The 25,027-nt window shown below is 37.9% G+C and overlaps 1 protein-coding gene and 1 long non-coding RNA gene across 3 annotated transcripts in view; one reads left to right on the forward strand and one right to left on the reverse strand.

Moving 5' to 3' along the window:
• The window catches only part of arhgap23a (Rho GTPase activating protein 23a), a 74,596-nt gene extending 51,726 nt beyond the window's left edge, over nucleotides 1-22,870 (reverse strand). Inside the window, exon 1 of one of the 2 annotated variants that reach the window (XM_079611448.1) lies at nucleotides 22,446-22,870. In XM_079611448.1, the coding sequence (XP_079467574.1) occupies nucleotides 22,446-22,454 (9 nt within the window). In that variant the 5' untranslated portion in view covers nucleotides 22,455-22,870. Of the gene's footprint in view, nucleotides 1-14,582; nucleotides 14,804-22,445 lie in introns of those variants that run through there. The other variant, XM_079611447.1, reaches the window with a different exon arrangement.
• Nucleotides 20,313-25,027, forward strand: part of LOC306997978 — a 35,230-nt gene continuing 30,515 nt past the window's right edge. Inside the window, exon 1 of the long non-coding RNA XR_013797481.1 lies at nucleotides 20,313-20,415. This is a non-coding gene — a long non-coding RNA (uncharacterized lncRNA). The remainder of the gene's footprint in view (nucleotides 20,416-25,027) is intronic.

A 25,027-nucleotide genomic window follows, 5' to 3' on the forward strand; every position in this document is an offset into this window, starting at 1 on the left:
ACACACACACACACACACACACACACACACACACACACACACACACACACACACACACACACACACACACACACACACACACACACACACACACACACACACACACACACACACACACACACACACACACACACACACACACACACACACACACACACACACACACACACACACACACACACACACACACACACACACACACACACACACACACACACACACACACACACACACACACACACACACACACACACACACACACACACACACACACACACACACACACACACACACACACACACACACACACACACACACACACACACACACACACACACACACACACACACACACACACACACACACACACACACACACACACACACACACACACACACACACACACACACACACACACACACACACACACACACACACACACACACACACACACACACACACACACACACACACACACACACACACACACACACACACACACACACACACACACACACACACACACACACACACACACACACACACACACACACACACACACACACACACACACACACACACACACACACACACACACACACACACACACACACACACACACACACACACACACACACACACACACACACACACACACACACACACACACACACACACACACACACACACACACACACACACACACACACACACACACACACACACACACACACACACACACACACACACACACACACACACACACACACACACACACACACACACACACACACACACACACACACACACACACACACACACACACACACACACACACACACACACACACACACACACACACACACACACACACACACACACACACACACACACACACACACACACACACACACACACACACACACACACACACACACACACACACACACACACACACACACACACACACACACACACACACACACACACACACACACACACACACACACACACACACACACACACACACACACACACACACACACACACACACACACACACACACACACACACACACACACACACACACACACACACACACACACACACACACACACACACACACACACACACACACACACACACAGAGAACATTTTGGTATCCTGTCCCAATGACACACATTCTAACATAAACACACACAAAGTTCCAGACATTATTTTGAAAATAAACCTCACTATCAACCCATCTATGAACTCTTTCCTGTTGTTTGTAAGGACTTTGCAGAGATACAGTCTCTGTGCGTGTATAAAATGGGTTCTTGGAGGTGTTTTGTCCCGCAGGCCCTTTCATGTTGCCATGTGAGATTCAGGTTAGCAGAGCTGGCCGAGGAGTCACGCCAATGCTGATTACAGATGTGGGCACTTCCTGCTGTGTATCATGGCTGACGGGGAATTTTTATTTGCTGGAAATCTTATGATAGTCTCTTAGTTTTGCAGAGCCGTACTTTTGACTTATGTTAGTTTCATATGATTTGGGGGGAAAAAATCAAAATGACTCTAAATTGTTGAAAACATTTTCTTAACCTCTTGAATATGATGTGGATGAACAATGCCATTCAAAAGTTTGAGGCCAAATAAAAATTAATACTTTTATTCAGCAAAGATGAATCCAATTAATCAAAAGTGACAGTAAAGACATTTAAAATGCTGTTCTTTTGAACTTTTCTGTAAATGAATCCTGAAAAAATGTATCACTGTTTCCACAACAATATTAAGCAGCACAACTGTTTTTAGCATTGATAATAATAAGAAATATTTTTTTGAGCAGCAAATCAGCATAGAATGATTTCTGCAGGATCATGTGACACTGAAGTGAAATAAAATACAAAATACATAAAATGCAGTCTTAGTAAACATAAGAGACTTCTTTCAAAAACATAAGAAAATGTTTGAGTGTACACATCTTAATCGTCATTTCTTAAAATGTTTTTTTTATTTATTATTATCTGGTATTTTAAGAGAATTAATGATCTTGACTCACATTCATGAGGATCTGCAGTGGTCTCTATGATATCATTTTTTTCTTCTTCTGAATGCTGGTTGCACCACTTGAATGTTCAAATAACTTAAAAATTAATAAAATAAATAAATATTATAAGCATTAATTTTTTAATATTTATAAATTATTCAGATACCTGACCCAGTCCTCTTTGTAGCTTATTCTGTCCAACAACTGCTCTGTTTGACAGCCATGTAAAACAAAACCAGTTTTGCTATTTGCATACAGTATATTTTTTAAACTGCCTTGTATCACAAGCATACCTATGATCACTAATATTTTTTTCCTAAGTAGGCAGCTCACTAGGTTGTGGAACTCCTGCGAGCTCTCAGCTACACACTCCTGTGTTAAAAACACAACTGTCAGACCCACACCAACAGCTGAAAGAGAGAGAGGATGACTGGAAGGAGAAAGAGGAAGGCAGGGAAATGTGTATTCATAGATTTCAGCTGAGAGATAACCAAATAAGGCAACAGCTTAAAGAAGAGACTGATCTTGAAAAAGAAAGTAGCTAAAGAGATAGATGGAGGAGACGGAGGTACGGTGGAATGTCAGCGATGGAAATAACAAACATCACAGCACAGCCAATAAGAAAAACAAGTTAAACGTCAAAAAGAGATGATTTACTGACAAAGGTAGGTCACGAACTGCTGAGATTTGTTAAAGGGGCCATATCAGAGAAAGCTGGATTTTGGTCTTTGAAATTAATAAGAGTTTGATGTTGATATACTTTAATGTTAATGAAGCAAAGCTCCTTAACTGATCCACTCAGACTTGATGGAAACTAAGCTGCAAAAATGGGTCATTCATAAATCATATGGACGTCACGACCATGAGCACTTATATGACCAACTACGTTTACACATCAGTGTCTATTCCGTATTCAGCAGAATGTCATGTTATGTAAGAACTTTGTTTGCAGGGTTTGATCTACACAAATCTGGTAACTGCAATTCAAAAAAGTTAGGTAAAAAAATAAAGTAATCAGATTACAATTACATTTAGTAAAAATTGGAATACAATCGGGATTACAATGGTTTAACTTAAAACGAAATAAATGAGTATTTTGACATAATGTGTGGATAACTGTTATATCCATGAAGCGCTGTATGTATATGACAATAAACTCAAAGTCTATATCCAGCTTTGCTTGGGATGAACGCATTCAATTCCGTGTGTGTGTGTGTGTGTTCGGGAAGACGCAGTGATATGTTTGAAGGGAGTATAGACTGTGTCTATTAAGGAAATGCAATTTTGCCAAATAATAACTTACTTTAAACAGCTAAATGTTCATTTAAAAGCAGTCTACTTCAGTCTACTTCAGTCTACACCATATCATCACATTTTTGAGAATTAGAATAATTGTAATGTGACGATCAGGTGCGGATATCTAAATCTGACTCACGTGAGCCACATACTGCATGCTCAATTATTGTGGTGCTTGGATTACGTTACTGAATATTTTTTATTACCGGTAAGTCATTTGTAACTGTAACGGAACCGAATACATTTTTAAAGCAATTCTCACAACTCTGTATGCTTGACATCATGACCATTAAAAAATTTGGGGATGGTTATTATTTTTTGAAAGTCTCTTTTGCTTACCTAAGAAGCATTTAAGTGATCAAAAATACAGTAAAACAGCAATATTGTGAAATATCACAATTTTTTAAATACTGTTTTCTATTTGAATATATTTTAAAATGCAATGATTCTTGTGATGTTAAAGCTGAATTTTCAGCATCACTCCAGTCTTCAGTGTCACATGATTCTTCAGAAATCATTCTGATATGATGCTCAAGAAACTTTTATTATCATTAGCAATGTTGAAAACATTGTTCACTTTTTTTTTTTTTTTTACAATTAGCAATGTTGAAAAAGCAATGTTAGGACTAATACTTTTGTGGAAACCCTGTTGCATTTATTTTCAGGATTTTTTGATGAATAGAAAAAGCAAAAGAACAGCATTTATTTGACATTTTGACATATTTTGTAACATTCATTACTTTCACATTTGATACATTTAATGCATCCTTGCTGTTGCTGAATAAAAGTATTCATTTCTGTCAAAAATGACTGAGCCCAAACTTTGTAGGCTATACATTTGCATCTTTTCAAAATCTGATTTCCACATGAGTTTCCAAGTTGGATGTCCAACTTTAAGTCCATTTTTGTTGCCTGTTTTCGAGCAGTACATTGGAAATTCCAACCAGGGGTCATTAAGAGTTTTTTTTTGTCTACTTTTTTATCTTTTAAGACATGTCTAGTTCTAAAAGTCTGAGAAAACATAGAAAATTGTCATTTAAACTAAATGATATACATTTTTTAATCAAAATAACCTTAATAAATATATCAGCGGCCCTCAGAGAACAAATAAACTGCTGCAAAAGTGTAGAATACTGCTCTGATGGATGAATTCTGATGGATAACTAATGAAGAATATGACAGGATCGGAGAGCTGTCCTCCCTGCCCTCGGGCTGCTGTTACCCTACGCTCGAATTATCTCTACATCAGACGCTCCAGCGAGGCAAGTCCCAGGCTCCAATCCCGGCCTGCCTGGACATGCTTCCCTAGGGGAAAACATCTTATCCCTTAACACAGACTCAGAGAGAGGGGTGTTTGTGTTTATAGGGCAAGGGTTGCGTGCTTATTCATATACAGAACTTGAGCCTATCAAACGGTGTATTTGTCTAAACAATGATAAACATGATGCTGAGGTTGCTGACAAGTTTGCAAGTTGTTAAGGACAAACCAATAAACTCAGAATATCCAAACACAAAGATCCACGCAAAAGGGTGACCGCACACGGACTGTATTTGACCTTGTTCCACCATCTACCCAGAAGAATAAAAACAGCACTAGTGGTGTTTCAGTCATGAACACATCTGTGTTTTTTTGGACAAATCATTTATGTTAACAAATTGTTTTCGTTTAGTCATTTTTTCATCCACTAAAGAAGAATTCCATTGGTTGGAGCTACTGAGGGGTCCAATTCTCACTATTAAGCTGCTTATTACCATGCATATTACTAGGATATTGGGTGTTTATTAGTACTCATAAAGCACATATTAATGCCTTATTCTGAATAACCATATTCGACATCTCTTAATCCTATATACACCAAAACAAAACAACGCCCCTAATAAGCAGTAATTAGGAGTTTTTTTAGGCAAAAGTTAATTGTGAGAATTGTACCCTAATCTAAAGTGTGTCCCAATGAACAAAGCATCTTATTCATGAAAGAAACTAATTGAGGCATATTGAAGAACAAGGATCTCCAGACTGCGAGATCGGCACGTGAATTAAAAAAGGGGCCAATTTATGTATGCATAAAAATTACTTATAACCACATACATTACAATGACTAAAGATGTTTTTGACACTCATAACCCATAGGCTATTGTTGACTTATTGTTTGATCACTGGTTTGATAAATGAGAAATTGCTTATGATGCCTAAACACTCTATTTGAACTAATCTGTGAACGACTCACTCATTACTGATTGAGAAAGGATCACTTTTTAGGCGAGGATTCGAGTCACAGATTAGGTCAAACGGATCCATTCATATTCATTAAAAAAACATTTTTTGATTCCTGAACAAAACATACTCCAGTAAACTTTGTTGTATTTATTTCAAAAACAAACACACTTTCTTTCTTTTACAATGGAGACTTTAAAAATAGTGCAATTTAAACATAAGCAATTTCTCATTTATCAAGCAATACGTCAACAATAGCCTATGTGGGTTATGAGTGTCAAAAACATCTTTAGTCATTGTAATGTATGTGGTTATCAGTAATTTTTGACACTCATAACCCATAGGCTACTGTTGACTTTTTGCTTGATAAATGAGAAATTGCTTATGATGCTTAAACACTATTTATAAAGTCGCTTAGTAGGGCTGGGCGATAAAACGATAACGATAATTATCGCGATATAATTTTTCTCGATAAAACGATATCAAGAGTTCGATAAATGTTCGATAATTTTTTTTGCGCCAAAAGCGGAACGAATCTCATTTGAACCGCGCGCGCCACACGGACCGTTTATCCGCTCGGCTCAAAGTCCAAACGGCAGCGCGAGCTCACTCGAGCAGACGTGTTTACTCTGATCGGTCTCGGTCACTAGATCCAGTGAGAGCGCTTGAATTCAGCGAGGAACACAAATGTCTCAGTGATTTAAACCAGTTTAAAGGCAGATGAGACCGCGCTGACGAACAGGAGAAGCACTGTGCGCAGCGATACTGTCAGAAGGCTTTTCCGTCTACACATTCCCATCATTTAACACGGATTTAACGTTACTGTAACGTTAGCCTAGTAATATTAACTGCACCATGAAATGTGGGATAAATATATATTGAATTGTATAATATTATTAATGTAGACAATGTATTAAAGGACTAATGGAATATAATTACAGTTTTTAATAATGTATTTAGGCTACTGGTTTTCATAAATACCATAGAAACCATAAAGTTACAATAGAAACCATAAAGTTACATTTTATCTGTGGTTATCATGATCTAAATGCATGATGCTGGATGACCAATGGTTAATTTGAATAAAACTAAAGAATATTACATTTTACCAAATAAAAATAATGTTGTTACTTTTTTTTACAGATGTTACTGTTTTTGTTAATGAACATAAATTGTATAAAGTAAATCTGCATCCTAACTCAAGCTAATACTACTGAAATAAAGATATTTATTTTGTTAAGGAAAAATGTCAAATGTTTGAATGTTCTACCTCGGATTTGTGAATGTTCACCTGTTTGGCAAGTGTTTGTCATGATATGTTCTGACAATAAAGAGTAGTTTAAAAACACAACGCTCTGGTTTCTACAGCTTTCACTTAGGAGTACAAATCTGTCTTTAAACTTGAAATAAATAAAGATTTGACATTTATCGATAATTATCGATATCGACTGATATAAAAAAAAATATCGTGATATTTTTTTTTGGCCATATCGCCCAGCCCTATCGCTTAGTCCATTGTAAAAAAAAAAGAAAAAAAAGAAAGTGTGTTTGTTTTTTAAAATTAATACAACAAAGATTACTGGAGTATGTTTTGTTCCGGAATCAATCAATTTTTTTTTATGAATATGAATGAATCCGTTTGAACTAATCTGTGAACGAATCACTCATTACTGGTTGAAAAAGGATAACTTTTTAGGTGAGGATTCGAGTCACTGGAATGAATAAACTCTTGACAATGACATAATGCCCACTGAGTTACAGCTAAATATACAGTTTGATCAGTCTTCTCTTCCTTCCTCTCTTTCTCTCTCTCTCTTCCCCACACACACAGCTGTGTACCACATCAACAAGCGGATCTGTATAAGCTGCTGTTTTCTGCTGAAAGAGAGAGGCATTGTGTGATTCTCCTCACAACACAACAGCCCTGCCCAACTATTCCTTTAATTCTGCTCTCGTTTCCCACTCTCTCTTTCTGAAGGGCACACAGGAATGCAATCCAGTGGGAAGAGAGGCATTTTCATCACACTCAAGCAAAAATTGCCCTCTGCCCACACTATCCTGACAGGAATGGAAAGTTTTGGCTTTTGCTCCGATATTACAATCAAATGTGCAAATTTGCAAGACTGAAAGAAATCTTGGAGAAATTACAATACCTGCAGAATGATGTGGTTTCAGGGTATAATTTAGGATATTCGTTATTATTATTCGTTATTTTTTGCTTACATTAAATTATTAACCATTTATCATCAAAAAGAAAAACAAAATAACAGAAAGCTTCGTCTGAAGATCACATTGTAATAACCTCTGATTTACATTTTAACACCTGTATTATTATAGTGGTTATCAATCTTTTAAGGTACAAAGCAGATTTTGGTAAAATAACTAAAATATTATTTCACTTAATGAAATATATGATTAGAAGTTGTGAAATATACACAGACACCAGTATGTACTAAAAGCATTGTAACTATATATTTTTTAATTACGCAAAATTTCTGGTAAACTGTTATTACAGTGTGGCAAAGCTCATAAGAATACTACATAATAAGTACTAATTATAGAAAAACATTGTTTAAAATAGTTTTAGATATGTATAATAACATGAAGTATAATATGTTGCTTTAAATCTTAAGTCAACCACCCTAATATACCATCATTTTGCAGTAGCAACTGTAAAAGTAACTAGTATTTTTGTAGAAACAGTCGTTAATGTGGTAAATGTTTGTAAGTAATACTGTAGTGTGACTGTAACCCATAAAGAACATATACACAAGCATGCTCATGAGTCAATTAAGTCACATGAGCTGCTGGAAAAGATAGGTGGACATGCAGGGTCACTGGGTCACTGTCACGGTTATTCCCATCAAACACAGGTCACTGAAGTGACTGCAGGCTACCGAGACAGTCAAATGACTAACAAGAGCACTTCTGTAATGGTTCGTCAGCAGTGCCGGCCCGAGCCTTTTGGGGGCCCTAAGCCGAATTTGATTTGGGGGCCCCCTCCCACCACGCGGAGTCACCTGTGCTTGACGATTATTGACACAAATGTCACGCTATAATGCGACATTATAAATTAATACAGTGAGGTTATGTATTAATACAAAATAAATACTTAATAAAAAATAGATACTTAAATAAAAAAGTTTTAACTTTTACTTTACTCTTTTACTAACTCTTTGAAACTTCTGAAAACACACTGCCACAAAACATAAATAAATTATTTACAAATGTGCAATAAATGTGCAATAAATGTGCAGTCTTCAACTACAAAATAAAACCAAAATAGACAAACATGGATATAATCAAAAATAGAATGTTACAAAAAAAATTATACTTAAATAATGAAATGCATACATTTTTCACTTTTGTTTTTAAAACGTTTAACTTTTACTTTAATCTTTTACTAACTCTCTCAATTATTTGCTAAAATAATGACAAAACTTAGAAATCAGAAACATAATAACAGCAACAACAATAACAATTATTGACAGTGTAACTGTCCTCAAAATCTTTTTAATTTATTTATAGATTATTATTGTAACAGACTTTGTTGGATTGCATCATGACAGAATCCAACAAAGTCTGTTACAATAATAATGATGTACTGGCGCTAGTTGTATATGTGTGCCTATGCAATGTATTTTTCCCCTCGGGGCTTGCCGTAGATGCGCACTTGGTACTGGAGTGTCGCGGGGGTTTGGAGTTAGTGATCTGATGTGTGGAATATAATAAAGTGGAGAAGACTTCAAACTGCTATCGTTTATTATTTTCTTATTTCTGTTAGTGTTAGGTGAACCCTATACGAACGCCCGGTTACATTATGAAGATTATTAAAACCATATTAATAAAGTTAAAGTCTATTTTCATCACAGAAGTCTCCCCACCCACGAATTGTCTATGCACGCGAGGTGTCTAGAGATTATGCGCTTGACTCAAACGCTGGCAGACACAGCAGCAGTTGTAGCAGGTATAGCCTATTGATAGTAAAATCAGAATTCGCTTGTCATGAATTATTCATTCATTCATTTATGTCACTCGTTTAAGTTATCTAATATGTGTAAAAAAAATAAAATAAAATAAAAACTCGATTGGGGGCCCCCTGGTGGCCACGGGGCCCCAAGCAGCCGCTTAGTTCGCTTATGCCTCGGGCCGGCCCTGTTCGTCAGGTTCGCATTAGGTTATAGAGACAGACACAGAGGAAGAAGGAGAGCTTGAGAGCTTGAGAGCTTGAGATCAATAAGCAGCCATTATGTGAGTGCCGTCATCCACTGGGAGCAGTGGTGGAGGTCGACGCCCATCTGGGCCTCAGCATTCAACATCTAAAGCCTACAGCCATCATTCTTCAAATAGTCCCAACAATACTGCAGTGAATAACAGCATACTGCTCACACATGTTTTACACTGTGCCCCTGCATTTCAATACGATGAGTCAGCGATATCTGAAGGGTGGAGCGTTATTGAAGTAGCTTCATAACCGTATCTGTATCTCAGTGCTGTTTTTAACGTATGTGTCACAGGAAGACACTATATTGATGAGCAGAACTGCTCGATTAGTTCTCGCCATCCCTGTTATTCTCTTCTTCTGTTTCTGTAAATCACTGGCGGAGGGTGTGTGTCATCTCGCCCCACCCAGACCACCCTTTCTCAGAAAGGAAGCATTTCTAAATGTGGGTTTGTAGCGTCATGGATCAGTGTGCATCAATTCCTGATTCACCACACAATTTCCTGAACTCACAGAAGCATTAAACTGGCATGAGATGAGAGAGGATCTAAAACACTCCCTACTGTGTAAGTCTGACCAATCAAAATCCCTGAATCGCTCGTAATGAACTTCCTTCTAAATGATATCTTTCCATCCATCGAAACATTTAGCCTCTTGTCCTCGTCTCCTTTTCCACCCATCAATCCATCAATTGATCATCCATCCACCTACAGTTTGTGTCAAACCTGACGATCATGTTCTTCAACAAGATGATTCAAAGAGATGATACAATATACCAATACATTTAGTAGAATGTGAGGGAAACTGAATATGATTATAGACATTTAGACCCCACAGAATATTGGCCTACTTGGTCAGTATTAATTTAACACTTTTATGCAGCAAAAATGCATTAAATTGATCAAAATTAAATAATGTGCTGTCAAGAGATTAATATCTTTAATCATATTGTGGCACTGAAGACTTTTCCATCAGCTTTGCAATGACAGAAATTAATTGTAAAAATATATTATAAATATATAGAAAACAGTTATTTGAAATTGTAATAACATTTCAATATTAACTGTTTTATCTGTATTTTTGATCAAATAAATTATGTAAGCAGAGTCTTTTTACATATACATTTAAAAAATAATAATACCAAACATTTGATTTAAATGGTAGTGTAGAACGAATGAAACCGATAAAGTGAGTTGAGAGTCTAGAGGCCGATGTAATGATGTTTAAACAGTGTAAGTGCTAATGGACCTCTGCTCTCCAAACATTCAACATCTTTTCTCTCATAGACACCTAAACTTTGAGCTCTCTCTCTCTTTCAAACACACACAAACTCTTTCCATACCGCAGAGCAAGTGATCCCAATAGGGCTTTTTAGGATACACAAGTGCTAACCAAACTGCTCATGTACAACTCTGAGATCCTTCTATCGAGTCAGATCTTCTAGGCTGCCGTCTTGAAACGAATTAGCCATTTATTGTGTTTTTAAAGCAGTGGGGAATCACGCAGTTGTGTAATGTTTCTTTGCATGACTAAACAATATAGATCATGCAATAATTCAATAATGTAGATCATGCAAATTAAATAATACAGACTGACAATGGTTTCGAATGTGTTTATTGGAGTGCATATGACTGACTGCTCTGATCTGATATTTGTGAACACTAAATGCAGTCGGCTGATCTCTCTAAATGAAGCGAAGTGTGTTCTCATGTCCTCTTCTTTCCTTTCCCTCCTCTCTGCCTATAACCGCTTTGTGATAATTGAATCAGGGTTCAATTAGGCATGACTGGGAGGGAGAGCAGCACATTCACTCTCACACACTCAAGTGTATTTGGGTTTACTTGAGTCCATAATGAGAAAATAATATATTTTAATCTCCCTCCCTGATCTTTTCTGTCATGATTTTGTCCTCTAGTCCTTGAGTTCTCTAGTTCTGAGACAGGATCATGGCAGACCCATGTTTGTGTACAACACATGGTCTTTGGTTTGGGCCATGTGTATACAAACATGGGTCTGCCATGATCCTGTCTCAGAACTAGAGAACTCAAGGACTAGAGGACAAAATCATGACATTTTCTTGTCCTAAATATCTCTTTCTGTCTCTCTTTGTTTGTGTTGGTTGGGAACAGATTATTACTTACATATATTACTGTCACACTCTATACGATTATTATTCCACTATTGTCAATAACATTATAAGTTTTACATTGTCACATAATGGATAATGAACAAAATCCTCAACTGGGCCAATAGGTCTCGCAACGTACAGAATCCCCCAAAAGTCAATTTTTTACACAAAATATGCATGAATGTCATATATCGAAAGATTAATTATTTTAAAAAAAGATAGCAGATGTTAATTTTTCAAGCAAAATGCTTCAGAAAAATAAAACTGTCAAGTTTCAAATGCTAAAAAAAAGATATAGCTACTGTTCAAAATCTGGACTCTTTTTGGTAATCCAACATTAGTGAATCATGTCCTTATGCTGCCTTCATGTGCACGTGGGAAGCATGTACCTCGAAAATTAATCTAAATAAATACATTTAAATTAAAAATTATTAACAATATTTATTTTTTATCACTAACTTACAGATGGTATCATAACTAAGTGTTTTTGTTAAAGCTTAACTGTGAAAGTTGAGCAATTACGTTTAAGCATTCACTATAAACTTGCCTTCCACTTTTCTTGTCTATATTAGATCAGTGCTTCCACCATGTTTCAAATCAACACGAACCTTCCAAATTCGACAACTTGTGCATCATCCAGAATTCTGAGTTTCCCACAGTTTGTGAATACGACTTCGGTCTGTCTTTCATGTGCTTGAAACTACAGATTACACTTATGCATTTTTGTATCCCCATCCCCATTCAGTCGGATCAACAGAGGGTTATTAACAGAACAGTTATTGCAAGGGTAGATTTATCACTGAAACCTGTATCATAATATGTCTACTTTTAAAACAGCACTAAAATGGAAGACTAGGCTATAGCAACAGCTTTCTCATCTGTATGTGACGCCGCTTTTCGAGCGGAACTGACCGAACGACAGTTTCTTTCAGTTTTATCCACTCCGTCTGCCCTAAAACACTGTCACTGTGTTGACAGTCATCCAGTTTGAAATGTTGACTATAAACACAGAGGTTTTTCAGATCTACCGTTGTGGCGTCCTCTCCATTATTTATGATCCTTTCCCGCCTTTAGCCACTGCCTGCAACACGCTGGATCTTTCACTGGAAACCGAAAGTAACTTGCTCCTGCTAAACCTTTACTCTTTGAATTCTTTCCCCCGTAACAAGTGAAGTCGACACCACTATGAATAAAAGTTTGCTAAGAAGTATTTCCTACTCAAGCATGGCGGTAATTGACTCTGGTAAGCATATCCATAGCATTGGTGGGAGTGGCGTTGGATGGCAACATGCCTAATATATTATGGGTGTTGAGGTTTTCCAACGTATTTGTTAAAAGGGAAGACAACATCCTTTCTTTCTGTTTCCTCTAGTCATGCAGCACTTTTTTTTTTAAAATCACTTTTATACTGCATAGGCAGTTAAAAGGGCACATTAGTTAATGTGAAGGACTGCAGCTGTGGATCTCTTTACTAATGCCCCTGAGCTCTAAAGCCATTTTGACTTGCAAACACCAGCAGTGTGGTAATCTTTACTATGGTAGTCTTTAGATTAGACACAGAACAGACACGCTGATTCAGCTCTATTGCTAATGATGCAAAAAGAAACATTTAGCCTGGATGACTATACGCATACACATTTCTTTCTTTCCTCATCTCACATCAAAAGGGTCCCATAAAAGGGAAGAGGAAAACCTCTGACAGTAAAACAAGAATTATGATAGCGAAAAGATCTGAGACTTACAGTAAAGCTATTGCTTTGGCCAGTGATGCTGTAATGTGTGCACCCATACACACATGGACAACACACACTCAAATATACAGCGGTACACATAAACGGTTCCTCTTTCTCTCCTAGTAAATAAGCAGACATATGATGAAGGAGACTAGCCTGCTTAGACAAAGAAAGTTTGAGAAATAAAATAGATAATTAATTTATCGTTTTAAAAATGTCAGTAGTCAAATAGCCTATTCTAAAAAAAACAAAAACAAAAACAGAATATATAGTTTGATACTATGAGATCAATCAATAGTCAGTTTTACCAATTTCAGATCTATGGTCTAAAGAGAGAAACAGATCCAAACATGAATATTTAAGATAGCAAAAAACTTAATAATCTTCAAATAAAATATAAAAACTGTGTAGGCCTATCATTAAAAAAACAGTCTAATTACGTTGATCATTTTCACTTAACGTTACAACGAGAAAAAACACATTTTTGAGATGAATATCACTCATGCACATAATGCATACAACATTAACAAACTGTACACATTATTTTTTTGTTAAACCACGTTCCGATAAATAAATGAAAGACGTGTGCAGACAGTGATTGATTGACAGGCTGTGCAGATGAATACTGACAACAACAACAATAACAACAATGTGCGAGTGATGTTAAAGTACGGCTACTACAGTCGAATATCGTGGTAAATACGTGCTTCATACACTATTAAAGTGTAAAATGTGATTATTAACCCAAGCTGAGAGTTAAAAGGAGTTTCTGTAGGAATAGCGGTCTGTTTGTACACATTGTATCCACGCTACTTAATCCTCTTAGGAAATCATGCTCTCTGATTAATACAACACCGTTCAACACACAGAATGATGTTTAACTCGACTTTACACAAACGTTTGCAGAGCATCAGACGCTCAGCGCGTTTCGCTTTAGTGAGGAAAGCTCTTGCACTTACTTCGTTTTCTGGATACGGAGGTATTCCAACAAGGCAAAATGCAACTCCATTCATTGGACAGCTTAACTTGTTTTGCAGGGGGATACCGAGAGGGGGATTCGGGGGGTCGCGATTAAGATATGTATTAAATAAGTATGAGCGCTTTATCTTAAACCGTGGCGTTCACCTATCCAGTTTTCTTCCTTCCACTCGACTCTTTCCCGTTGTTTGCCCGCAGTGCCCTCCCTTTTCCCTCGCCCCGATGCAAATCCGTTCAGTTCTTCCACCGGCCTGTCCCACTACAGCACCAACGCGCTGGATTAATCTGCGTGTTGGGTTGTGACGAGTAGCGCGGAGCTCCCTCTGGCGGCAGCACGCGGGCATTACAAAACACGACGCGTTGCGTTTGCGCGCGTTCGGAAACTATGACGTAGCTGGACGCGTGACGGGCGCCAGAGCGCGGTGCGTTCAAGGCCATGAAAACAAAGCCCTCTTTGTACCCAGATAAAAAGATAGACGGGAACGAAAAGACATTACAGAAATAAGTTAGGTGAGTAAATAATGAGTGTGTATGAGAGGTACAACTGCTAAAACATCTCTGAGGAACAGAAATGACAGGGAGTTAAAACTAACGACATGTGGTAAAGTTAAGATAACAGCTGATGATAATACAGTGATGTTAAATGTTTGGACTTATGTTTTTTTTTTTTTTTTTTTTTTACATATGCCCATGATATTCGTATATTAAACCACAGGAAATACATTTCATATCATGATGATATTGATACTCCCATTGTACCATTTTGAAAGGTTACCACTTTCATCCAATGATGTTTACATAAAGAATATCATGGAAAAACTATAGCCTAGTAGCCTACATGTCCAAATATGAAGTATAAAATATACATTTTTGAAAATGTAATGAAAATGAACTGTCATAATTTTTTTATGATTTTGATTTAATGATTTAATGATCATAATTCTACACTAGCCTAAATTTTTATCGCTTATCACTAAAAGATTTTTAACCATTTTGAGATATCACCGGACATGCAGAAAACATAAATTTGTATTTAAATCATGTTCATATAATAATTAAATGACAGAAGTGATTGATTTGATAAATCATTGTCTTATGTACCAACATGTCTTTGTTAGAGTTATTCTGAATCATACCATGTCTCAATGTTGTTAAATGACTGTTTACTAAAGAGAAATCATGGTAAAAAATAATTTTCTCTGAAAGAGTGACACAACGCGAGACAATTATGAGTCTCTCCCCTGCTTTGAGGGAAATGGGAGCTGGAGAGGTCAAAGGTCACGCATTGGGAAGAATGTGACGATGAAACATACAGGCTCATCAGTCTAGAGCTGTGCAGGTCACGCTGTGGTCATGACAGATCAATCAATGAGATGCAGGCAAACAGACGAGCAAATGTAGTATTGATTTAAAGGTCGCTGCTTTAGGCCGGTCGTTTTACCACAGGAAAAAAAATAAAATGCAATGCCGGATTTAGAGTCTTTAAAAATAGCTCACATTCTCACAAAAAGCTTCTTGATTTCCTTGATGAACTCAGTCTGCTGACTTTCTTTGGTATGTTAGTTGGATTTGCGGGAAGACTTTGGTGTAAAATGACTGTCAAGTAAATATACAGTAGGAAGTCGACTCAAGCTGGCTCATTGTTACTGGCCGACCGGAGGCACATTGACAAAAGCCGCCTGGAGAATGGTAAACCGTGACCTCACTTCTTTGCTCGCTTAGATCAAGCTAAGAAATTCAGCAGTGGAGTGTGTTAGGTAGGTCACAGCAGGACAAAGACAAAACGAAAACCTTTCTTTTGTACACTTTCTTGCTGATTAAATGGAACTGTGCTGAATTGGAGAGTCCGGGAGCTCTGGAAAGCTGTAGACCATCAGCCAGCTCCTTAAAGTTTCTCGTCCTCAGGGCAAAACACACTGGTGCTGCAGAAAACACAGAGAACGTGGCACTGGGCCCTACCGCTGACTCTTCACTGCTTCAGCCCATGTGGCTGTCATTAGAGAGACAGAAAGAAAGAGAGAGAGGCTTTTGCAATACTCCAAGCTCGTTTTATGTGTTTCTTCAAAACATTCAATCAAACAAAGCAGGAGATGTTTCGTTGATTTTGTGTGCAGGCGAGTTTTGAGGACAGTAGTGGTCCTAATAACGGCAAAAGTAATGTTGTATTATCATATAGTTCACCCAAATTAAAAGTCAAGTCAATATTTACTTTGGCAGAGATGAAAATGCTATCGTATGGATTTAGAAGATTTGGCATATATGCCTATAGCACCAGAGTCAAACAGACTGCCGTTATAATATTTTAATGCTGTTTGTCTCTCATTTTTGGAGCTTGGCAACCGCTGGTCACTGTCTTTGTATTGCAAGAGCATTTTTTTTTTTTTATGTATACGAGTGAATATTTGAGTAAATAATTGTAGAATTATCTGTTTTAAATGCACTACCATTCAAAAGTTTGGAGTCTGTAATATTTTTTGTTTTATTTATTTACTTACAGTTAAAAAAGATCATACCGACCCCAAACGCTTGATCGTTGGTACTGCACTGATGAATTCATTCCAAACTTTACTGTGTCCATGCTTGTGTGTTTAACTCAGTATTCCCTTCAGCACTCATTATCCTCTCCTACCACCAAACCAGGTCAAATTATCCCAATAAGCCCTAAGCCACAAGATAAGAGGAGATGGAGCGATTGGGAGACTGTAGCTCTGTGCCAAAACACAGCCACATGTGGGCTATTTCTCTCATTATTTCCATCCATTTTTTTCTGCCACCCTTTTGCCCATCAAGCTCTTATGGGCTTAAAATGTTCACAGGAGGAAAAATTGTGAACTTTTTGTCTTAAAGTCTTTTTTTGTTTTGTTATTTTACCAAAAGCATTTGTTAAATCAAGCATCTATGTGGCCCCAGTGCTGCTCAGAATCCTTCATGTGCTTCTCTCATCATCATCATCATCATCATCATCATCATCCATGCAGCGCTCGTAATAAAGCCCGGCAGTTAGCTTGTAAAAAAACAAAACACTTAGCACAGTGTTTTTATGTAATGAGCTCATGTTATACTATAAATTCAAGCTGTGTGGGTCTTTCCCATTATTTTAAAGGGATGTGCATTGGGGTTCCAATAGAATAACATAGTGAATATGCTTCAGCTTTGTATTTTTCTAATTGAATACTTTTCTTCATAAAAAAAAAAAACATATCATAACAATTTGAGTTGCATACATGTATTATTATAAATAATTATTATACATTATTATTTCTCAGATTTTAAAAATGATCAAATTATCAATCAAATCCCAATTTTCATGTGGATTCAGATGGTTGAACCCCACTGTACGTGTCAAGGGCAGAAGGAGGAAGTGGTCACAGGGTTCATGACCCCATGTTTTATGTGGCTCCTCCTACAACCTGTCGTAAATCTATGCTAGTCAATCTCTACAGCAGGCCATGCAGCGTTTTGGGTCTGTTTTACAAATGACCAGACTTCAGGAATAAAGAAGCCATACTAAATCAGCAACAATTACTTACTCAACTCTGACTTAGAATAAAAACATAAGTATTCAACTTGCTATAAATATTTCAAGTATTTCAAGGTCCTTAGAAAGCATTGTATATACAGTATTTGTGTATGCAGCAGAAACATCTGTGATTATCATATTATCCCTGGAGGAAAGAAGAGAGTACTAAAAGGTAAAAATAACTGGAGTGAGAGGAAATGCTCTGAATGGTACTGTATTGTGTTACACAAACTACCAGTTTCTCTATTTATGAGCTGTTGCTGAGGCTGTTTTTGGTCACAGAGACCATCTCGTGGTGCTTGTAAAGCGCTAACGTCCTGTTTCCTCATAATTCATGTGGCATAGCATACATACCAATATTTCCTTTCTCCTTTACATCACTTCCTCCTTGCTAAAGGTGAGGACCCTTCTGTCTGACCCCCACATGTTCAAAATGTTCACACAAGCACAGGCGTATGAATACATACTACAATGTTTTTGATATTTTCATGTAGCTACAATTTCAGCACAAAGTGTCAAAGTTCAGTGTAAATTCTACGTGCTCCTTTGGGACGGCATTAACATTTGAAATGTCTCTGTACAATAACGTAACAGCCTGTTTGATCCCACCGCCAATCAGAACGGCCCCTGTCATTGCTTTAGAACTAGCTGACTCTGTTAAACACATTACGATCTGGAAAGAGCGCAATCTGTAAAACATATCTCCTGAAGTACATTAGTTTCTTCAAAGCTAGACTGTCCATGCTCAATTTAAGAGCAATAGTTTTACCCCATAACCTCCCTTATAATTTACTACAACTACAAAAACCATTTTTGCATTATAAATCCATCCGTAATGTTAGTTTGCTGTATGAGGCCGTTTTGTGCTGCCATGTGGAAACAGTCCATCCAGATTAAGCCGGGAAACATCTGCCCCACAAACCCTCAGCCATCTGCCCACTAACTGCAGAGTGGGATGAATTTCCGAACAAATAGAATCCATAATCCACGTGATCTCATTTATTATGATACCAAACCCTAAGATATCACAATAAGGCCATGAAATAAATGACGGAGGCAGAGTAAAAGAGGTGATGGATGTTAAAAGGGTGGAGAAGAGAGCGATGGAATGCACAAGATGAAGAAAATATGAAAGAGACAGAGACAAACGAATGCAAGACGGCCTCCCAAGCTCTCCCGCTCTCACCCTATATGTGATTCAGGGCTGGTGGACAGTGATGAAGTAACAGGTCATTAGCTCCAGCTGTAACCTCAATAACTACTCAGACATCAGCAGAGGAAACAGGCCCATCTAGACATCACATGAGCTCTTTAATCCTGGTTTTTAGTCTTGCAGTGAAGATGGCCTAAAGGTTGTCCCTCTAAGGACATTGCAAGAGCTTCTTGGTTACTTTGAATGGAAAATTATTTTATTAAGTGTCTTCTATGCGGAGAAATAAAAGCACAGTTGCTCTCTGACTGCTGATCTAGAACGATTTAATGCTGATATTGCCGGAGCGTCTTCGGTTTTCTGTGATCCTTTCAATACTCTGCAGCGCAGAGTTTCTGTGTACATTTGTAATCATTCCCTAGACACATTAAAAATGGCTTTTAGACAGTTTGGTGAAAACTAATCTCATGTAAGATGATGCCAAAACTCAATTCAAAGTCAAAGCAGAGTGAGAGAAAATAAAGTATATTGATAGAGATGTTTTTGTTTGTTTAAAAAAGGATGCATCTGCAACCCATTTTACTTCTGTAATGTGACAGATTTCCCTTTTTCCATTATTTTCCATTAATTTTGTCAAGCTCCAAGAGTGCTCATAACAACACTTGGACTTATTACCGCGCTTGTCTGTGTTTGTGCATAGGGATTTTTCAGCGACTTTTTCTGCAGGTCACGTAGATCCTCCAGTAGGTGGCGTGCATTATTAGAACATTCGATTAGAAAAAAAAATGATGGTAGGACATTAGGAATTGATTTGATTGTCACAAGTGTGCGTTCCATACCAGAATAGACCAGAGTAGCGGAGCACGGTCTCTTTAGAAAGGTCAGAGGGATGGAGCTAAAATAAGAAAATAAGAGGCCTTCTGACCTCAGCTAAAAAATTAATAGTCATTTCAGAGGTGCATGGAGCCAAGTTATTTCGAAATACAAAATCAACTGGATCTGATTGAAAGCCAACATGTTATAACTAGTCTCACTTATTACAGGAACAATCTTTATGGACCAACCTGGAAATCAGCATCACAATGATGAATCCGTGTTTGAGCGATTCACAAACCAGCCTGGATCTTTAAAGTCGGCTTGAAACGTAAGTTGCAATTGTCTTTTATTTCCTATTGTGACTAGTGAAATGGCTGCTCAAAATGAATGAAAATGAAAAAATGTATGGATTGTATCGTTGGATGGTTGTGGTTTGCTATTGCTGTGATGTCATGTGAGTGACAGGTTGTCCCGCCCTCACACCAGTAAATACACCATCAGAGAAAAGATGTCAGTACAAGAGGGAGAGCAAGTTAATTGGATTAAAGATTATTAGGGCACATGCATTTTTAAATATTAATAATGTGCACAGATCAATTATTTATAATAAATACTGCAATATTCCATTAAAAAAATTTTTTTTGTCAATTTGGATTTCATGGTGACTTTAACCACTACACCTGATCCCCCTGAACAGACTGCCATCATGTGCCAACTGCCTCTTTCTGCATTACTGACCACAATTGCAGCAGATTTTTGGCTCGTGGGCCTGTTTCATACAAGATAACATATAGCTTTTGACAATCTTAAGAGAAGAAGGAGCTGTAAACAGATTTGAAGGAATTAGCAGGACGAACACACTTTGCACTTGTGCTCACAGAGCCAGCTACTATTCCTGTCCTATAGTCATTCCATACTCCTGATCAATGAGACGACCTTCACACACCCTCTCTCTCTCTCACACACACACACACACACTTTCTGGACTGTATCAGTGTAGGAAAAGTATTTGTAGTGTTTAGCTTTTACCTTTCAGCCACTCCGTAGCCTAATACACTCCTGCACCAATTAGAGCAAATATGTGTTACTGACTTTTTGTGAAGTATTGATCTACTGTTGCTCTCAGTGGTCTGTTGTTTGGTTAGATAGTCATTTGCCTGTTGGCATTTTTCCATGACAACTTTTGGGGGTTGGATCAGGTCCCTGTCTAGCACTGGCCTGTCTTACTGTTCTTCTCATAACAGAGCCACTGCCATCATTATGTCAGTGGCCATCCAGATACTTCTAAATGTCAAACACTGAATGTAAATAAATGGGGTCAATATTAGATATTATACAAACTATTGCATGGGGATGACATCACCCGGTTGACGTTAGACCCATGCAAGACGTGGCTGAGGACGTGCAGTGTTGAGTGAATGAATAGTTCATCACAGGAGAGCGGGAAAACGGCATGCGACCCGTTTAAAGAGAGGGAAATATTGAATTATTTTGCTAAATGCCATTCAGTCATAGCCCAAATACAAACTAAATAAATTGTCGTGGTGTCTCTCTTTCCTACACTGCTGTCCCAAAAGAGTTATTAGAGAGAGACTATAGAGAGACTATTGAGAGCATGACATGAATGTTTAGGCAGCATCCTTGTTTCCCTTTAGTGTCACTGTATGGCAAGCAACAGCTGGAAAGAAATGCAACTGCTTTTACACTTGACCATCTCTCTGTGTAATAGATCAAATTAAAATGATTTATTTAATAAATAATAAGCGTGCGAGAACAAGTAATAATAACAATATTTAATAAATATACGTATATATGTACATATACACACACACGTATATGTGTGTGTGTGTGTGTGTGTGTGTGTGTATGTATATATATATATATATATATATATATATATATATATATATATATATATACTTCAGTACAATGGTAACCCTTACTCTTATGATTTGTGTAAGCAGTAAGAGTATGAGTTATCAGGTATGATTTACTTGTCTGGACTTGTATCTAAGGTGCATTGCTCTCATGCAAAGCAGAGTATAAGGTTACTCGTATCTGATTTGAAACAATCACACAGCAAATAAAATACACTATGTTCAAATCAATTGGTGATTCTGACACCAACCCCTTTTATATGTGACATGCTGTAGGATTTACTCAGCATGACAACCGCATCACAAAGACAAAATGATGAACAAAAAAAGCAAGCCACATGCTATAGTGTTAAGGATGGATGTGCTCCTAGAGAGTGATGCGAGGATCCTGCTGTGCCGTTTGCTTTTGCCCGAAGCATCACTGGCATGAAACAGGAAACATGTTTGTTCTGCGTAATTGTACGCTGACTGTATCGCTCACCTGCTCCATGCTTCAGCAATCCCTCTTCCGCCTCCCGTTCCCACTCATGGCACAGTATTCCGGCTTCCCAAAGCAATATTCCCACAGTTGTTTGCCTCCCTAATTAAGGAATCCTTACAAAAATCCACAGACGTCCTTACATAGCCGGGAGGCTCCCTGAAGATGAGCCTCTGAGATGCATTCCCTCTCCGACAGCCTGTTATCCAGTCAAACGCTCCGAAGTGTTCCTATTATCTGTGTCACTCTCTCGCTCTCTCTGTCTGTCTGGTTGTGCTGTGATTATTTGCTCCAGGCGCTGTGCTAAAGCAAAGACACAGGGTCAGGGCTGCATCTATGTTTTACTCCGGTACGCCGAAGGATAAGGGACTTCCTCTCACTCGTTTGTTTGTTTCACACTCTTCACCTTGCCTTCATGCTTCCAACTCAACCCTCCCTCTTTCTCTCCCCACTTCCCTCCTCTCCTTCCCTTCCCTTCCCCCACTCGTATGGATTCTGAGGGAAAGGAAGGGGGGGGTTGGTCATAGTGGTACCATGTGACTCCCAGCACTGAGCAATAGAGCCCAATCAACTGAAGCTTCTTCTTCTGTTTCTATGGTGGGACCCCCTGATGCCCAGCCTAGCTCATGCCTGAGATGAAGCTTCTGTCACCATTGGCAACCATAGAGCACAGGAGCCGTAATGTGACTGTGACACATAATGTTCATGTGAGACTCTGCAGCAACACGCTGTGCTGGGAACATGCAGCTACTTGCAGTTTGCATATAAAAAAATAGGGCTGCTTTAGCTGTGCGTGTATGTGTGCCTGTGAGCGTGTGATTTAGAGTTTTACTGACCTCTGCAAGTCATGCATGTTTTTCATAGTCTTAGAGATGAAATATAGATGTCAGGTCCATTCCCACAGTTCTGGAAAAACCTGTAAATATCAGGGAGTGATGATAGGTCTGCAGAAATTGATAAAATCTTAAAGGTCGTGTAAAACATTGTTCTAGTTATCCTCAGTTATATTTCTTCACTGGAAAAAAAATTATGTAAGATTCTCTTTTCACTCTGTAATTATTTGTAAAACTTACTAGCAATTTTAAAGAAATGGCAAGTGACATTGAATTAAAGGTGCATTGTGTAATATTTAGGAGGATCTGTTGGCAGAAATGCAATATCATATAGGCTAAATAACTATGTTTTCAGTGGTGTATAAAGACCTTACACAATGAACCGTTATGTTTTTATTACCTTAGAATGAGTCATTTCTATCTACATACACCGCGGGTCCCCTTACATTGAAATGCACCGACATGTTTCTACAGTGGCCCAAAACGGACAAACGCGTTTCGTCACTGTTGTTCTTCGTGCAAAGACAGCGAATAAAAAACTGACACAATGATGAACAAGTAACAATAACATGTGCAATAACATCGTTTTACTGAATAATAAAGTAAACATAATTTCTTAATTTGTAATTGTAAAGAAACCTCATTGCTTAACTGGCTACTCTCTGCTGTCTCAGATGACGACATTTTCCTGTCAGCCATCGTAACTTCTGTCGGTTGTAATTTGCAACCTCACCACTAGATGTCGCTAGACATCACACACTGCACCTTTAAGCATGAAGTTTTGTAAGTAGAAAATCTGAAATACCCTTTTTCTCTAAAATGTGGGCTACTTATAGCCTGGCAAGCCAGACCCGCACCAAGATGTTGGGTCTGGGAACTCACCATTGGCAGGGCTCAATCCGAGGGGCGGGATAAACGGCTGTCTTTCAAATTCCCTCTGCACGCAATAGGATAGCGCTACAACCAACCAGCAGACCAACCAACCAACTAGCAGAGCTAGTTGATATATTAAACTTTTGCTGTATCCGGTCGGCAAAACTCCAAACACTTCTTCCTTTTTCAAGAATGACTTCTCCAGTCGCGGCCAAAGCTGATTCGAAAGACAGCTGTTCGCCAGCAGTAGCAGCCATTCTTTGTTTTCAAGTAGCAGGGAACCGTCACAACTCTGTCGTCATTATAATTTTTAACATTTATATAGCGCTTTATCTGAGACCTCAAAGCGCTTTACATAGAAGGGGGGAATCTCCTCAACCACCACCAATGTGCAGCATCCACTTGGATTATGTTAAGCCCGCCCACCGACTCTATACACGATGTGATTGGCCTGACTAGAGTTTGAGTTTTCCAGCTCGAAAGCCAACAGAGAGTTGCTATACCACCCTAGCTGCAAAAAATAAATTGCTGTCGCTAGGGTGCGTCTAGATTTCTATGCTAGGCTACTCGAATAATCTTTTTACAACTTTTTAATGAAATTCTTTATAGTGTTCACAATAAATTATTGATTTCTGACTGCTGCTGTATTTTTAATTAAACAACATCACCTGAACATCCAACATCTGAATATCCTACAATTCTGAATGATATAAGAGACTGCAGGTAATCACACGTAAATATTCCGAGCAAGAGCACAACTGTGACTGTGATAGATTTTATGCAACAGTTGAGTTCAATGAACAAAAGGTTAATATTGACTAACTAACATATATTTTGGACACATTGCCTGTTACTTTCTCTATTTTTGCCCCACACAAA

Source organism: Phoxinus phoxinus (assembly GCF_949152265.1).
Source record: "Phoxinus phoxinus genome assembly, chromosome: 1".
Lineage (NCBI taxonomy): Eukaryota > Metazoa > Chordata > Actinopteri > Cypriniformes > Leuciscidae > Phoxinus > Phoxinus phoxinus.